This window comes from Danio aesculapii, chromosome 6, assembly GCF_903798145.1.
Source record: "Danio aesculapii chromosome 6, fDanAes4.1, whole genome shotgun sequence".
Taxonomy (NCBI): Eukaryota; Metazoa; Chordata; class Actinopteri; order Cypriniformes; family Danionidae; genus Danio; species Danio aesculapii.
In genome coordinates this window covers 3,208,847-3,226,319 of record NC_079440.1, presented here as the reverse complement: position 1 = coordinate 3,226,319, position 17,473 = coordinate 3,208,847, and the positions used below count along the sequence as shown (strand labels likewise).

General features: G+C 36.0%; 1 protein-coding gene across 1 annotated transcript; it reads left to right on the top strand.

Moving 5' to 3' along the window:
• Positions 1-372: 372 nt before the first annotated feature.
• On the top strand, positions 373-15,780 carry LOC130230013 (homeobox protein TGIF2). Its single transcript, XM_056458953.1, has 3 exons — positions 373-604; positions 9,977-10,242; positions 12,409-15,780. Exons 1-3 carry the CDS (start codon positions 586-588, stop codon positions 13,255-13,257), a joined length of 1,134 nt encoding a protein of 377 aa, XP_056314928.1. The 5' UTR covers positions 373-585; the 3' UTR covers positions 13,258-15,780.
• The last annotated feature ends 1,693 nt before the right edge of the window (positions 15,781-17,473 follow it).

Sequence of the window (17,473 nt, the reverse complement as noted above, 5' to 3'; positions counted from 1 at the left end):
TTATTTTAGATTATACAGCTTTTTTCAGTTCAGTTTTATTATTATTATTATTATTATTATTATTATTATTATTATTATTATTATTATTATTCAAGTAACAAACATTCAAAAAGCGAACCTACACAGGAAAAAATACAAAAATAGTAACAACGACAATGATAGTAATTTTTAAACATTTTGCTTAAGAGCAAATTAAATAAAAACTCAGATAAATATAAAATAATGTGATAAAAAATTGAGGAAAATAAATAAAAACAAATCAAAGCGTTTGAATGGAGTTTTGAATGAGTGACGACACGCAGATGTGTGGTTCTGATTGGCCTGTACGCTGGGGGAGGAGCCTGGAGCCTGTCATTCAGGAGACGCTGGAGTTGTGTGGAGGAGCAGAGCTGCAGGTAAACGCCTGTTTGTCAACATCATTATCTAATGAGTAAATGAGCTGATTACTGGAGCTTCACTCTCATCCGACTCAATACAGCTGTGTGTGTGTGTGAGAGAGAGAAACGCACACACACTCCGTTTAACGAGCGCCGCGTTTCCACACCAGCAACTTCAGCAGTGTGCGTTTTATTCCCCTGCACCAGGATGAAGCCCAACAAAAGAGGTGAGGCGGGATGTTGTGCGTGACTGTCGTCTCATGTGTGTGTGTGTTTGAGAGTGTGAGTGTGTGTTTCAGTGTGTGTGAGAGAGCCCTGTCCATCTGCACGTCTGTGCTCGTGGCGTGATTTTTCAGTCTGAACGCGTGAGACGCAGATGTGCTTCTGGTTCTCGTTTTCTTCACGCTGCTCTGTGCTCTACTGTCTGTTTTCCCCCGTTTGCTCTGGTTCCCGAAGAGCATTCGACTTTCGAACGCGGATTCTTTTGATCTTTCTTTGACTCGCACGCGTTTGTTACATTGTATCATTGTGATCTGATGACGTCAGCGCGCGTCTGTTTGTTTGCTGAAGCGCTTTTTTTCGCGCGTCTCCGCGGCCCCGTTTGTTTATTCGTGTCTGCCAGCACACTTTTTCTTGCCTGAATGATTTTATGCTGGAGTTTAAGCGTTTTCGGATGGAGAAAGTTGCTGTGAATTAGGTTTAAGATGCTGCTGACGTCGAGTGTTATATAATTACCTTAACTTGATGGGTGTTTTTTGTTCGTATGTGACCCTCGTGTTTGTTTGGGACTGCAAACGTAATTTTTAATATGTAAATGAGCAAGGGGAATATGACGTCGTCCATGTGAAATTTATGTAATCATTTATTTGGTGCTCTTTGTGGCTATGGTAGATGATTGAGTGTTTTAAATGAAATTATGCTTTCCAAACTGTATGTTTTAAAAGTAGTTTAACATTTAACAACCTTTTAAAGTTGACTTCCAGCATTCATGAGAAAGTGTCATTATTTTTTATATGTTTCTTGCACATATGCTGCAATTCAAAATGGATTAATGAATAACGTGTTTATTACATGAATACAGACTTTTAAGATGGGATTTAAAGGGGCAGTTCACTCAAAAATAACAACATACTCCCTATCTATTGGTTCTAAACCTTTTGTGTTCAACGGACGAAACTCAAAAGAAGATATTTTGACCCATGTTGGAAACCGGGAACCATTGACTTCCATAGTAGGGGAAAATAGGGTTACAAAACCTTTCTAAATATATTTTGTTAAGTAGAAGAAAGATACTTCAAACAGGTTTGTATCAACATGAGTAAATGACAATGTTTGTGTGAACTGTCCCTTTTAAATAAGTTGTAGTCTCAGTAGTTTTAGTTTAAGAGCCTGGAGCATTATCAAACTCCCCTTGCGTTTACATTAAATTTGAAACTGTAGATTCTGCATGTAAAAGAGCAGTTCCAGCGTTATGAAGGTAGCATTTGCAGCAAAACTCAACATAAATTCACATAGAAAGTATGTGTTAACATTATATTGAAACATCTGTTTATATTTTCCAGAACAACTGAGCATATAGTTATAAGATCAGGAAAAATATCAATCTGTAAACATGTTTTGTACTTTAAATGAGGGAAATGAACATGCGTTATGGATGTGACCAAAAGAGTCTGCAAGTTTACAGTATACAACATGCTTAGTAAAAATTCTGTGAATTAAACTGCACAGCCCACAAAAAATAATGCTGATCAAAAGGATAAGAGATGGCTCACTGTAGAAAAAACATGATTGATTTTAAATTTATTTAATATTTTAGCATTTATGAGGAAAACGCTTCGTTAAGGATGTGACCGATGTGAAATTGGCACTCGTGTGACTTTAGTAAATAAAATTGTTTAAAAACATTGACATTTGAGTATTTCTAAAGCACTATAACATACTTGCTTACACAAACTTAGAGACTATTTCAGTATTTTAGTAAACTTTTTTTTTTTTATGACAAGGTTGACATTTGCATGGAATTGCTCAACTATTATGAACTTGTTACAAATGGAAGGAGAAAGTTGCTGTGAATGACGTTTAAGATGCTGCTGACATCGAGGGCTATAAAATTATCATCACTTTTTGTTTGTCTGTGACCGTCGTGTTTGTTTTGGACTGCAAATGTAATTTTTAAACCTCTGTGCGATTATGTAAGTTAGCTAGGGTAAATGTTGTCGTCGATATATGGACTTTATATAATCAATTGTTTGGTGTTTTTAGTGATAATGGTAGATAATTAAGTGTAGTTTCATGAATTTCTGCTTGCCAAATTGTCTGTTTTTCAAGCATTTATGAGAATCATGTCATCCGTTTTGACATGTATCTTGCACGTACTGCAAATCAAAGTAGATTTATGAATAACAAAGGTTTATTACATAAATACTGAATTTTAGATTGGGATTTAAAGGGGCAGTTCACCCAACAACAACAACAAAAAAACAATTTACTGCTTATCAATTGGTTTTAAGCCTTTTGAGTTTCTTCATGTTTGACTCAAAATATATTTTGACATGTTGGACACTGTTGTGTAATCCAAAAGTAGTCCAATTACCATACCACAATATGTAATCTCTTGGATGGTAACATGCATCACTGAAGTAATCTCAATGTAATCCAAAAGTAGTCAGATTATGTTATCTTAATGTATAATCTCTTAGATGGAAACATTTAATATAGCACAGAAGTAATCTGAATGTAATCCAAAAGTAGTCAGATTACGTTACTATAATGGGTAATCTCTTAGATGGAAACATTTAATATAGCACAGAAGTAATCCAAAAGTAGTCAGATTACATTACTATGTGTAATCTCTTACATAGTAACATTTAATATAGCACAAAAGTAATCTGAATGTAATCCGAAAGTAGTCGGATTACGTTACAATAATGTATAATCTCTTAGATGGAAACACTTAATATAGCACAGAAGTAATCCAAAAGTAGTCAATTACATTACCATAATGTGTAATTTCTTAGATGGAAACATTTAATATAACACAAAAGTAATCTAAATGTAATCCAAAAGTAGTCAGATTCCGTTACCATAATGTATAATCTCTTAGATGGTAATATTTAATATAGCACAAAAGTAATCTGAATGTAATCCGAAAGTAGTCAGATTACGTTACCATAATGTGTAATCTCTTAGATGGTAACATGCATCACAGAAGTAATCTAAATGTAATCCAAAAGTAGTCAGATTCTGCTACCATAATGTGTAATCTCTGAGATGGAAACATTTAATATAGCACAGAAGTAATCTAAATGTAATCCAAAAGTAGTCAGATTCTGTTACCATAATGTGTAATCTCTTAGATGGTAACATGCATCACAGAAGTAATCTAAATGTAATCCAAAAGTAGTCAATTACGTTACCATAATGTGTAATCTCTTAGGAGATGGAACCGTAACCATTTGACTTCCATAGTAGGGAAAATAAGTATGGAAGTCAATGGTTACAGGTTTCCAACACTTTTCCAAATCTGTTTTAAGCAGATGAAGGATTCTTCGAACAGGTTTGTAACAAGATGAGTAAATGATGACCGAATATTTATTTTTGTGTGAACTATCCCTTTAAATGGAGTTGTGATCTCAAAAGTGCTTTACAAAAGTAATGTGTTTATACTTTATTAGCCTGGAATGTTTTCCAACTGCAGTTTCCACTTGCTTTCACGATAAATCTGAAACTTTAGATTCTGCAGGTAAAACTGTCATGAACTTGTGTGTTGCTACAAATGAAATGTGAAACAGTGAGACTGATACCGTTTCAGACTGAAGCCTGAATGTCCAGACACACACACTCTGCTTTGTTAAAGTGGCTTTCAGGAACTCCCACATTTTTAGCTTCTCTTTATGGCTTCAGGTTTCAGCAGGAGAAAGAAACTCTGAGCTGCTGGAGTGTGTCTGATTCATGCGTTTCTGAAACAGAGTTTGAGTTTCACGTGGATGAAGCCGTGCTTTTCCCACAACCACCAAATACCATGTGTCTAACAAAAAAATAATGCAATATTCAGGCCTGCAGTGTGATTAAATAAAACTGTGACTTCACATTCCTGCATTGATTGAAGGAGATCTTCCATTTGGCAGTGCTACATGTAATATTTAAAGGGATAGTTCACGCAAAAATTAAAATTTGCTCACTTTTGAAGAAAGCTAAAAGCCTTTGAGATCCATAGTAGAAAAATCATGGATGCCATTGTTTTCAAGTCTTGAGCTTTCTTTAAAATCTCTTCATTTGTGTTTAACAGAATCTATGCTTATTACATAAAAAAAAAATATTTCATTTATTACAACTATTTGAGATGCTTGTACTGCTCGTATTTTGAGCTTTTTTCAGCAATTGTTAAACACTCAGCAGAAACCCTTTTTATGTGGAAACATTTGTTGTTGTTTTTTACTGAGATTTAAACGGTTACAATTCTTATAGATGCTGAGACACTTTCTACTTCAAGGAACTTGTTCTGAGTTGATTTGCTTTTGTCTTATTCTGAAAGGTCCAAAATGTTAATTTAGAAATAAAAATTAGGGCTGTACAATGTATAATTTCAGCATCGATATCGCAGTGTGCACATCCACGATCACGTCGCTGGATCTGCAATGTCGATTTGGGATATAGTTATATATAGGAGCCACAATTAAAAACATGCATAATTGTGGCATAATTGCTGAGTTTAACCATAAGTTACCTATATATATATATATATATATATATATATATATATATATATATATATATATATATATATATATATATATATATATATATATATATATATATATATATATATATATATATATATATATATATATATATATATATATATAGATAGATAGATAGATAGATAGATAGATAGATAGATAGATAGATAGATAGATAGATAGATAGATAGATAGATAGATAGATAGATAGATAGATAGCGAGAGATAGCAAGCGTGGAAGCATTTCAACCCAGTTTAAAAAATTCATGCACAAGAAATTGACAATTTGTTATTTTATGAAAGATTAATTGTATTCGTGTATAGCATATAAACACAGTAAAAATGATGAGTGTCATTTTGACATTTTATTATTCAAGTTGTGTATTTAATTTCTACTAGACCTCCAGAAAACCCTGAAGCACTTATTTAATTTCTCACTTTGCTTCACTGATTGGTTTATTACATTTCATGCATATGTGCTCTGCTACGAAATCCTCCTATTCAGTCTAAAATTATGACTTCTTTGCAAATAGATTTAACTCGTCTGGTAAAAATATACTCAATGTCGCAGTATGTATCACAAAAAAATAATCATATGTTAGTTTTTTTCCCAATATCGTGCAGCTCTGATAATGCATCAAACTCTGTGGAAAAATTTAACTAAGTTAGCTACCTGCTATGCAAATATAATTTAATTGTAAGCTGAATTTTCAGCATGTTTCCCAGAGATTGATCCCAGGGCATCCGCTGCGTAAAACATATGCTGGGTAAGTTGGCGGTTCATTCCGCGGTGGGGACCTCGGATTAATAAAGGGACTAAGCCGAAAAGAAAATGAATGTATAAATTTTCAGCATGATTACTCGTCTTTAGTACTTTGATTTTGTTACCAGCTTAATCTAATGCTGCTTTTGTTGTCATGCAAAGTTAACTTGAGATTCTTAGTCAAAGTTAAGATGAATAAGTTTTTTTACGGTGCACTATACTTCAGAAATCACTCCGAAATTAGAAGTACAATACAAATACTTCACAAACTGTAATACTGCCTTTTTTTAATACACTTTATCGATTTTAGTAGCTTAACATGTACAACAGAAATCAAAACCAAACACACAAATAAATAAAATAATAAAAATAGAGAAAATAATACAAGAAATGCATAAAAATAACGTTAAAAATATGCAAACATGCAAGTAAAAGCATGCATTTACAGATACAATATAAAGGTACATCATATAACAACCACGATCTATCAATAGCAGGTAATACAAGTTATACAGAGAAAAGATTTGGATCAGCTTCCTTTAGGAAACCTACAAAGAGATCCCAAATTTTGAAAAACTTTTCAGGTTTTCTCTTGACTATACAAGTACATTTTTCTAAAGCCAGACAGAGAGACAATTCCTGCAACCATTGTCTAAAATGTGGGCTTTCTGTGTTTTTCCTAAAACAAGCAATTAGAAGTTTTACATGTAATAAACAGAAAGTTAACAGTTTCTTATCTGAACTAGTAAAAGTGCTTGTAATAGGAGCATATTTATAAAACCCCGTTTGGACATTTGGGTATATCCTGCTTTAATACCATGGATAAAATATCTAGAATTTTCTCCCAAAAACCAAAGGGCACTTCCATACACAATGATATATAGAGATCCCATCTCTTTATTGCATTGATCAGGAATGTTTGGATTAAATTTGTGAAGTAATTCTGGAGTTATATCTGTAATCCTGACATTTTATTACAAATTAAAGTAGCTGTGTTCTGTGTGGAGATAAAGTCAAATGTAATTTATCGCTGTGGTTGAAAGTCTCGAGTGTCACACAATACTTCAGGACATGCTCTGATGTGCTGGTGTGTTGTAAAAGAAACGCTTCTCAGTGTTGACACAGCCGTGCCACTTCATTTTCTGTCGATAAAAGATTTAGATTCGTCAAAGTATACACCTTTTGAGCATTGTCTGTATTCAGAATGGGTTTGCATGAGATTAATTTGAATGCGTGCTTTGTTGGGTGTTAATGACGGTCAGATAATGCTTGATGATAATGTTCATTGTGAGGTGAAGACAGTAGATTGTGGTCTACTGAACGGTGTGATTTCCCTGTGTGTGTGTGTGGAGGTGTGAATGCAGGAGATCCTCCGAGTCAACACTCAGTCTTTTGATGTGTAAATGCAGAGCAGTCAAACACATTTCTCTGCAGGACACTTTTAAAGCACACACACACACACACACACACCGGGACCATTCAGCCGGAAGACAACAGCTGATGCGCTGGTTCTCACTGGTCGGTGCTGGTTGTTGTTTGGCAGTCAAAACAAGTAAAAGAGTGTGTTGACGTCAGGAATGATGCTGCTTAAGCCTCCTGTTGTCTTCCAGTTGTTTGTCCTAAAATGAGATATCTTCACTAAACCTCCAAAATAAAACCGCTTCATTTAAATCCCGCATCAATCCTATTTTGCATGAAGAAACCAGCTCATCTTCATCACAAACTCTTTGAATATCTACGTTTTCCCATGTTGGTGCAGTGTTTAATTAGTGAACACTCAATATTTGGCTAGAGTAAAGGGTGTATTTTCTAATGCTAAAGTGCCTACATGATTAAGCTTTTAGCAAGACCGTATTCATGAAAGTTAGAGCAGCAGATTCTTATTGTTTGCGGTGTGAGTGTGTTGGAAAGTAGTTTTTGTGGTGTCAAAATGGTTTTTATAGCTTAAAATTGACCCGAATGACAACTGCTATACCCTAAATATATACATAATTCATGAAAATGGAAAATGGTTTTCATTTGTTCTAGCATTGGTGTCATTTTAGAAAGTCACCAATACATACAATATAATACACAACAATACAAACATACAATACAATAAGATATAAAAAGGCCCCATTTAGTTTTCTGCTGTTAAAGTGGTGCCCAAGTCATTTGACCCATAAGTCAACAGAAGGGTTAAATAGAGAAATTGAGCTAAAATGACGTTTATTCACCCTTAAGTAATTTCCACAAACGCAGATATCTCTATGAATGCTTGAAAACGTATTCATTGACTTCCTTTCTATGGATGGTAATGGCTGTCGGTTTCCAAAATTCTTCAAAATATCATCTTTTGTGTTGAACAGAGCAAAGAAACCAGTTTGCAACCACTTGAGAGTCAGTAAAGGAGCACATTTTAAGTTTTTAGGTGAACTGTACCTTTAAGTTGCATTTGGAAAGGTCTGTCAAAGCATTCTGGTGATGGTGACATGGAATCTGTCCGATATTTCTTCATTTATTTTATTTATTCTTTTGTTTCTTCATGATAACTGAGCGCAATGTTGCCGTGTTAAAAAAAATAGACATATTTATGGAATTGAGGTCTTAAAAAGTATGATCTTTGCTTTTGATGTTACACACACTAAATAGTTTCTTCCAGTGTTATTAGTTAATGCATGGTGTCCGCTATATTCATTCTTCCATGGCGGGGCGCCATGGCAAAATTCATCCCGTCACGGCTGTATTACAGCTTCTTATTCAAAACATTTAATTTTGCAGGTAATAGCAGGTAATAATCACACCAAAATGTATTAAAAGGTAAGTGAATTATAACAGAGCGAACTTTTCTGTAACCGTAGTAGTGCTGTGCGCCATTTGTTTAACCCTTTAAGGTTACGTGCTGACAGGTGCGTGAGGCCAGCAAACACGACGTATAGCCGTTTCAGTTTACTTCAGGACGCATTAATACCGCTCTGTAGGTCTATTAGAGACATTCATAAATATTCTTAGCAAATCTAATAAATGCTGGAGACATACTCGTTACATAAACGAACTAAATCGCACTTCATCAGCGTTTATTTCAGAGCGCACAAGAAGATCTGCGCACTCTTGAAGCGGCTTATATTTGAAGGGACGTGCAAGAAGTTTTGTGCACGAGCAGAGGAAATCGGCGCGCAAGCAAAGAGATCCGCATGCTGTAGGCTATTCCATAAATGCGATCTCGACTTCTTCTAATACTGCACTCACAACATTTGTCATTAAAATAACGCCACAGGTAGTTAGTAGATCTGTGTAAAAATAAAAGGCCTGCCACCACAGCTGGAAAAAATCCTAGAGGAACACTGTAATGTATTGTCTTGGAGGATTATTGTGGACAGATGTTTTAAGTCTTTTTATTTATTTATTTATTTATTTATTTATTTATTTATTTTTACACTCAGATTGCTGAAAAAAACAAGCAATTTTTGAATAATGTGTGTTTGGGTCTTAGTGATTTTGAGTTTTTTATTTATTTATTTTTTTAACACTTAAAGTTTGACTGATTTAGGAGCTAATTTTAGGACAAATACTTTGAGAAATACTCTTCGAGCAAACATTTTAGGACTGACATGCCCATAATGTCTCCTAAATAGTAAAGTTTAAGAGTTATTTTTAGTGTTGAGATGTTTTGTGAATATAAGCCCTTGGACGATTTGCGCCTAGATCATTAAAATAGAGCCCAATGTCTTTTCAGTTCCTTTTTTCTATTATTACTTACTGCATTTTAGCAGTAAGAAGCTACGATACAGATTGAGCTGAAGCCTGACCACAAAATTAAATCAATCTCAATATCTGTAAAATTACAATTAGATATTTTCCTAATCGCACAACCCTATTGCAGCGCGTTAAGCTCTCTCGGCCACTGTAGAATAGCCCTTTTGACTAATTGTTTCAAAGCAGCTTTACAAAAGGTGCACATTATTGCGTGACAGTCAAATTGGGAGAAGTTAAGGTTAGTTTCATGACTTTATTAGTTACTAATAACTTGTTTGTTATTATATGTAAGCATAGTTAACCTGCAGTTATATAGCATGTGTTGTTGTTGTGAGTCCACTAATATTGTGTCATTCTCTTAGTGTTTGAGGAGGATCATCACGGAGACACAGAGTTTTCTGCCATGTCTGACAGTGACCCATGTGAAGACAGTGACGGTTTCCCGCTCAATCTGTCTACCAGCGGCAGGAGAAGCGGATCTTCTGCCAAACGGCGGCGGAGAGGAAACCTTCCCAAAGAGTCGGTGCAGGTGCTGAGGGACTGGCTGTACGAGCATCGCTTTAATGCGTATCCATCAGAACAGGAGAAACTGAGCCTGTCCGGACAGACACATCTCTCCGTCTCACAGGTACACACACATTTAACACTTCTGCAGATTTTTGTGTTACAGTAAACTGTTTGTGTTGTGAAGATAGCCTCAAGTGCTAAATATGGCGCACACGAAATATCTAGCTTTAAACACTGAGGGGAAACCATATATGTGGAATAAATGATCATGTTTTGGTCTGGATAAGCATCAGTTTTCTCTTTCTAGTGTTTTATTTGTGCGTGATCCGCTCCCGATGAGGTTGGCTGTGGTCTTTAGAGACTCCAACTTTCTCACAGTGAGCTTTGCGCTGTGTTTTGTCCTCGCTGGTGTTGTCAGAGCGCAGGAATGTGCTGCATATTTCCTCTGCTCTGCATTAGAGGCAGCTGTATGTCTGAGTCTGACTGACACAGCATGCACGGCACCGAGCCTCCAGCAGAGGGATTCACTGCACGAGTCAAATGATGATGGTTGCTTTTTATTCCGAGCCAAGATATCACCATCAATACGATGCCTCGTTACATCAAACATGATTTGTGGAGGATGTGTACAGTAACTTCACGTATTTACTCTCAGTGTTGCAGAAGATTAAACTGTTGTCAATTATTTTGCTCATTGCTGTTGGAGATGGTTAGGATAAACTTGTTTTAACATGAAAAAGGCCTATTATCGTGTGTCGCTGTGCCACGTCATGTGTAGTTAAGACACCGATAGAAGGAACAAAATACTATGGAAGTCAATAATATCTGGATGTTTATGATGCAAGCTGAGATTGCATTTCTCAGTGACGCAATGTCAGACACAATGCTCTCAGCGGAGCTAGTGATGTCACTGTGAGGGGTGGGGTTAGGTAAACCCATTAAATTGTATTGCATGCAGCTCAGATTGCACTGCAGCAGGTCTGCATCCAGACTAGGCATGGGCCAGTATACGTTTCTAATGGTATGATAACCTTGGATGATGATTAAAAAAACACTGTTTCATGGTATTGTGATTACTGCTCTAAAATAAGTTATTTTTAAATGTCTGGGTAAACAAACCCCAAATAAAAACAACTTTCTTATCTTTACCCCCCATTGAACACAGTATATTTTACTTTAAGAAACATTTATAATATTTTGAAGCAGTCAACATGTCAGGCTAAATAGTTAAAATAAATCATTGACTTCTGCTCTCTTCACTAGTTTAAAAAACAGATTTCTTTACAACACACAAATACATAAAGAAAAACCCTTACATATATCCTGGGAACAGTATAACTGAACATTTTAGCAGTATTAAAACCTTAAACCCGGTTATAGTCCCATGCCTATTCTAGACCCCTCTCATTTTATCCATGCAGTCTTGAACCATATAGCTGGTTTCGTGGTCCAGGATTAAACTATTGGATGCTTGTACCATAAATATGTATAATGTAATTAATAATTAAACTATTAACTAATGTATTAGTTAATACTAATGTAATAGCTTGATGTAATTAATTGGTTCAATAACTTTATTATTCTCTCTGCAATTAAGTTATTCAATATTATTGTGGACATTGTATACTCTGAATATAAATCTGCAGATTTTATTATTATTATTATTATTTATTTATTTTTTTTTTTTTTTCTTCACGAAATTCTGTCCAGAAATGTCAGCAGATTCTGTATGGCCCTGGTAATAAGATGCAATAATTTACTTGTCAAAAATAAGTGAGTTTTTCTTTGAAACAAGTAAATTAATTGGTCACTGGGGTAAGCAAAGTAATCTTATCTCGATGTAAAAATTAGATGTTTATCTTATTTTATTTTTTTTTCCTTACCCCATTAGCAGATTATTTTGCTTGTTTTTAAAGAAAAACTCACTTGTTGGCATGAGTAAATCATTGCATCTTATTACCGGGGCCATGTTTATTATTTACATTATTTCTGAAAACGAGACTATTGTTGTTGTTGTTGTTGTTGTTGTTGTTGTTATTATTATTATTATTATTATTATTATTATTATTATTATTATTTTGTCTAGAAAATGTTTCTTGATTTTAGGAATCTTTAGCTCTTTAGGCTAGAATCAAGCATTTTTTGCAGTGTAGTTTTCAAGCCCATAACAAGTCAGCTAAATCATAAGCATATTATAACCTGGGTTTCTTTAACATGTTGTAAATTAAACTTAAATATGCAAATAGTCATGATGTATTAAGCTCCTAACACTTGACTTTATTTTCAGATCTGCAACTGGTTCATAAACGCACGTCGGAGGCTCCTGCCGGACCTGCTCCGGAAAGACGGCAAAGATCCCACTCAGTTCACAATGTCACGACGCACCAGCAAACCAGACAGATCCGCCTCCCCAGAATGCCACACCTCTTTGCCACGCCCCTCAGTCATTTGCCCCGCCCCCACACTGGATTTAAGACTGTTAGGCAATACTGCGACTGCAATTTTAGCAGGAGCCGGTTGCTTGCCATCATCTGGCAGCCAAGATGGAGGCGTTCAGGCTTTGATGCAGCTGGACACACGTGGTTTACTGAGACGAGAAGGTTTAACTAGATATCGGAGAGAAGATCATCACTTTACCAGTATCCCGTTGTCTAATACATCCCTCTCAAGTTTGAGTCCGATTGGAGTGCTTTTAAACACTCCACCTCCGACTCCTCCAGAACTTTGTCCTCAAGATTTCAGCGATCTGAAGCTTCTGGTGGACGCAGCATTACAGAGAGCCGAGCAAGAAAACAGGCAACAAAAAGAGCAAACCACAAAACCAAAGGAGAACTCAGGAGAACTCGTCCTGAATGACGACAGATCCATCTTAACACCTTCAAGGGATGAGTCTGAATCTACGACAGTGGAGAATGCAGTATTACCGGTGTCCATTCCTGTTATGAGCCACTCTTTCAGTGGTCTACCTGTTGATCTAAGCACGGATAATATTATTGGGAAGAATCTTCCAGAATCTGCGGGATTTTCATCATCTGGGATGTGGAGCGTCCGGGGGTCTGGTCCGGGATCCAGTGCAGTTTCACACACATGGGTTTCACAGTATGTGCGTAATACAGTCACAGAGGCGGTCAACTGATCTGGCCAGGAATGACTCTCTTTTTTGGACTTCTGGTACTTTGTTTATTTTTTTGTCGTTACTCTTTTTAGACTGGATAGAAGAACTTTGGGACGTGCCTCCAACCTGTTGGGATGGATTGATGGATCACTGTGGGAGTAAATCTAATAGAGAAATGATTCAGAAATGTTCCTGAATGAGTTGCGATTCTGTGTTAAATCAATTCTGCGTTTCGACTTTTGGCAGCAGATGGCGCTGTTAGCTTTAGCTGTGTTTGCGTTGGTTTTGTGACATAAAAGTAGAGGTGCAAGCACATTTGACCAATTAAAATGCATAACTCGGCCATATGGACAAGTGCACATCTATGGTAGTGTTTGTGTATGGTTGCATGCTAGATCGGAGAGCCATCTGCTGTTAAACACTAGCCTTGAACTATATTTGCTGTTAAAAACTAGCCTAAAGCACTGTCTGATTGTAAAAAGTTAGCCTAGAACTTCAACTGCCGTAAAAAGCTAGCCTAGAGTGCTGTCTGTTAAACTAGCCTAGAGCACCATCTGATGTAAAAACTAGCCTAGAGCACCATCTGATGTAAAAACTAGCCTAGAGCACCATCTGATGTAAAAACTAGCCTAGAGCACCATCTGATGTAAAACCTAGCATAGAGCACCATCTGATGTAAAAACTAGCATTTAGAGCACCATCTGATGTTAAAAAGCTAGCCAAAAGTGCCATCTGATGATAAAAACTAGCATACAGTGCAGTCTGATGTTAAAATGTTAGTCTAGAGGGCCCTCTTATGTTAAAAACCCTGCTGAAAAAAAAAACAGATGACCGGCTTGACCAGCTTAGCCAGGCTGGGAGCCCAGCCAAAACCAGCTATGTCCAGCTTAGACCAGGCTGGTCAAGCTGGTTTTAGCTGGTCCCTCTAAAACCAGGCTGGTTGACCAGCTAAAACCAGCCAACCAGATTAGGCTGGTTTAAGCTTTTTTTTTTCAGCAAGGAAGCAAGCCAAGATAGCTATCTAAAGCTAAAAAGCTATCCAAGATCTGGACTGATGTTATAAAACTAGCCTAAAGCACCATCTGATGCTAAAAACTAGCATACAACACGATTTAATGTAAAAATGCTAGCCAAAAGCGTCGTCTGATATTAAAAAGCTAGCCCAGATTGCCATCTGATGCTATAAAACTAGCCTAAAGCACCATCTGATGCTAAACACTAGCATACAATGCCATCTTATGTTAAAATGCTAAGCTAAAGCGTCGTCTGATGTTTTAAAACTAGCATACAATGCGCTATGATGTTACAATGCTAGCCTAGAGTGTCGTCTTATGTTACAAAACGAGCCTAATATGCCATGTGACGCTAAAAACTAGCATACTGCACCATCTGATGTTTAAAATTGTAGTCTAGAGTGCCATCTGGTGTTATAAATCTAGCCTAGAGCACCACCTGATGCTAAAAACTAACATACAGCACCATCGGATGTTAAAATGGTAGTCTAAAGTGCCATCTGGTGTTATAAATCTAGACTAGAGCACCATCTGACGCTAAAAACCAGCATACAGCACCATGTGATGTTAAAATGCTAGTTTAGAGCGCCATCTGATGTTATAAACCGAGCCTAGTGTCATCTGATGCTAAAAAAAAGCTAGCCTAGGGCGGCATCTGTTGCTAAAAAGCTACCCTAGAATCCTATCTGCTGTTAAAAACTAAACTCCAAGTCGATTCCAAAGAGAATGGCGACTCATTCAGAAAATCTCAGTTGATTCATGAATCATTTCTGTATTTGATTCCTCATCTCCACAGGTCTGAGGGACTGAGCTTGCTATGTATTCGGTTCGCCTCCAGCAGGGGCAGTGAAGCTTCTCTCTGCTCTCGTCTGCATTTTAAAAGACATTTTTATACTTTTTAAACCAAAAGCTTTTAACTTTAAACAAACTACATGAAATATAAAGGGCATCCGTTCTAAATGCTCTCGAACAATAATAATAATCCAGCATTTCAGACTCTGGAGAACAGGTAGACGTTCTGTCAGGTGGAAATATAACCAGCGACCTCCAAACTCAAGGAAACCTGCGCATCTCAGGTTTACCAACAACAGCCAAGAGATCTTCAGTTCAACGTGGCCTTGCTTTGCTTTTGCTAAATACTTTTAAACACTCTAAAATGAACTAAATGCTGGGTTGATTTAACCCAATGTTGAGTCAAATATGGATAAACTCAATCTTTGGGATTTTTTTGGGTTTACTAACATGAACAAGACATTCATTTAAGCATTTATTTATGTTTGTTAATGAAAAACCCAGTAGTTCATGTTAACAGTGCATGAACTAATGTTAACAAGCGCTTGGGTTTAGGTTTTATTAATGCAGTAATAAGTGCTGAACAACTATGGGTGATTGTATATGTTAGTAAAACATTATCATTAACTATCCCATATTATAAAGTGTTATCGAAATAAATTTAACCCAACGGTTTGGTATGTCCATATTTAACCCAATTTTGAGTCAAATATAGACAAACCCAAAAGTTGCATCTAAATTTGATAAAAAAAATAAATAAATTAACCCAACTTTAAGTCAAAATCAAGCTCATATATATATATATATATATATATATATATATATATATATATATATATATATATATATATATAATATTAATGTTAACTTTAATATTTATTATTGTTAATTTTTTTTATTAATACGATTTTTATTATATATGTGTGTTTATAAAATAATAAAAATCGTATTAATAATTTTTTTATATTATTATATTTTTATTAATTAATGTTTATTATTATTATTATTATTATTATTATTATTATTATATTAGTAATCACGCTTTTTAAACCCAACTTTGGGCTTGTCTATATTTGACTCCACCAACCCAGTGTTTTTAGTGCAGTAGCTCTTGCCTATTAGCATCAGTATATCCCCTAGTGTTATTCTAGACATCTATGCATGCTTTGCTTGTTTCTAGTGAATGTAAAGACCAGCATGCAGCATCGAATGGTCACTCTAGAAACCAAATGTGCTCTTGCAGATTGAAAACCCTTAACAATTTCAACACTTTTGTAGATTCAACACTTTGCTCATATTTAGCCTGAAAGCTGCTGCTCAAGAAGCCTCTACTTCTATACTGCAAAAAAAGAGCTTTTCTTGGTTAGTTTTGATCTTGTTTCTAGTCTACACATCTAAGCATTCTTAAATCAAGAAGCATTTTTGAGACGAGTACAAAATATTGTCGTGTTTTAGGAAATAATGTGTCAATGAAGTGAGTTTTTCTTTAAAATCAAGCTAAAATTAAGTTAAAATAATCTTATCTTTCCTTTTGACATACTATTTTGTCGTCTCCAATCCCCCCCTCCCCCACCTAATGGCACATTATTTTGCTCGTTTTATTAAAAAACTCACTTCATTTTGACTCATTATTTCTGAAAACATGACAATATTTGTTGCCTGTCTGGAAAATGCTCCTTGATTTAAGAATGTTTAGACATTTGGACTAGAAACAAGACAAATTGTAAGTAAGAGAAGTGTTTTTTTGCAGTGCACAACCTCAGTGTTTCCCGCTAGCGTGCGTTTCTGTCATGCTTTCTGCACTTTATACGTCAGAATCATCCGTGCTCGCTCTCGGTGTGTGTGTGTGTGTGTGTGTGTGTGTGTGTGTGTGTGTGTGTGTGTGTGTTCTGGGAATTGATGGGACTGCAGGGATCATCTCTCACGCCGGCTGTCTGTCTGAGAGGTCGTCTGAAAGGCAGAGCCGCCATCGATTTGCTTCAGTTCTCATGTAAGATGATCTTTACAGCTGGAGCTTTATTTGCCATTTAAGCTGGAATGATCATTATTCTGATGGTATTCTAGGGTGAAATAGATGATCAGCATTATTAGTGTGTGTGTGTGTGTGTGTGTGTGTGTGTGTGTGTACACTCTCAGAAATAAAGGTACGTGAGCTGTCACTGGGGTGGTACCTTTTCAAAAGGTACACATGTGTACTTGAAGGGTCCATATTGGTACCTCAAAAGTGTATATTAGTACCTACAAATTTTAAGAGGAACACTTTTGTACTTTTTAGGTACTCATATATACCCCTTGAGGTATTAATATGGACCTTTTAGGTACAAATTTGTACCTCTTTACCACCCCAGTGACGGCTCGCGTACCTTTATTTCTGACATGTACACTGTATGAGAACATCTCTAAATTAGCAGTTTTCTGTATTTTGTGATTCT

Bases quoted from the DNA above. Each gene is read 5' to 3' on its own strand.
- LOC130230013 (XM_056458953.1), top strand. The intron at 10,243-12,408 runs GTACACACACAT...CTTTATTTTCAG, and splicing joins CACATCTCTCCGTCTCACAG to ATCTGCAACTGGTTCATAAA.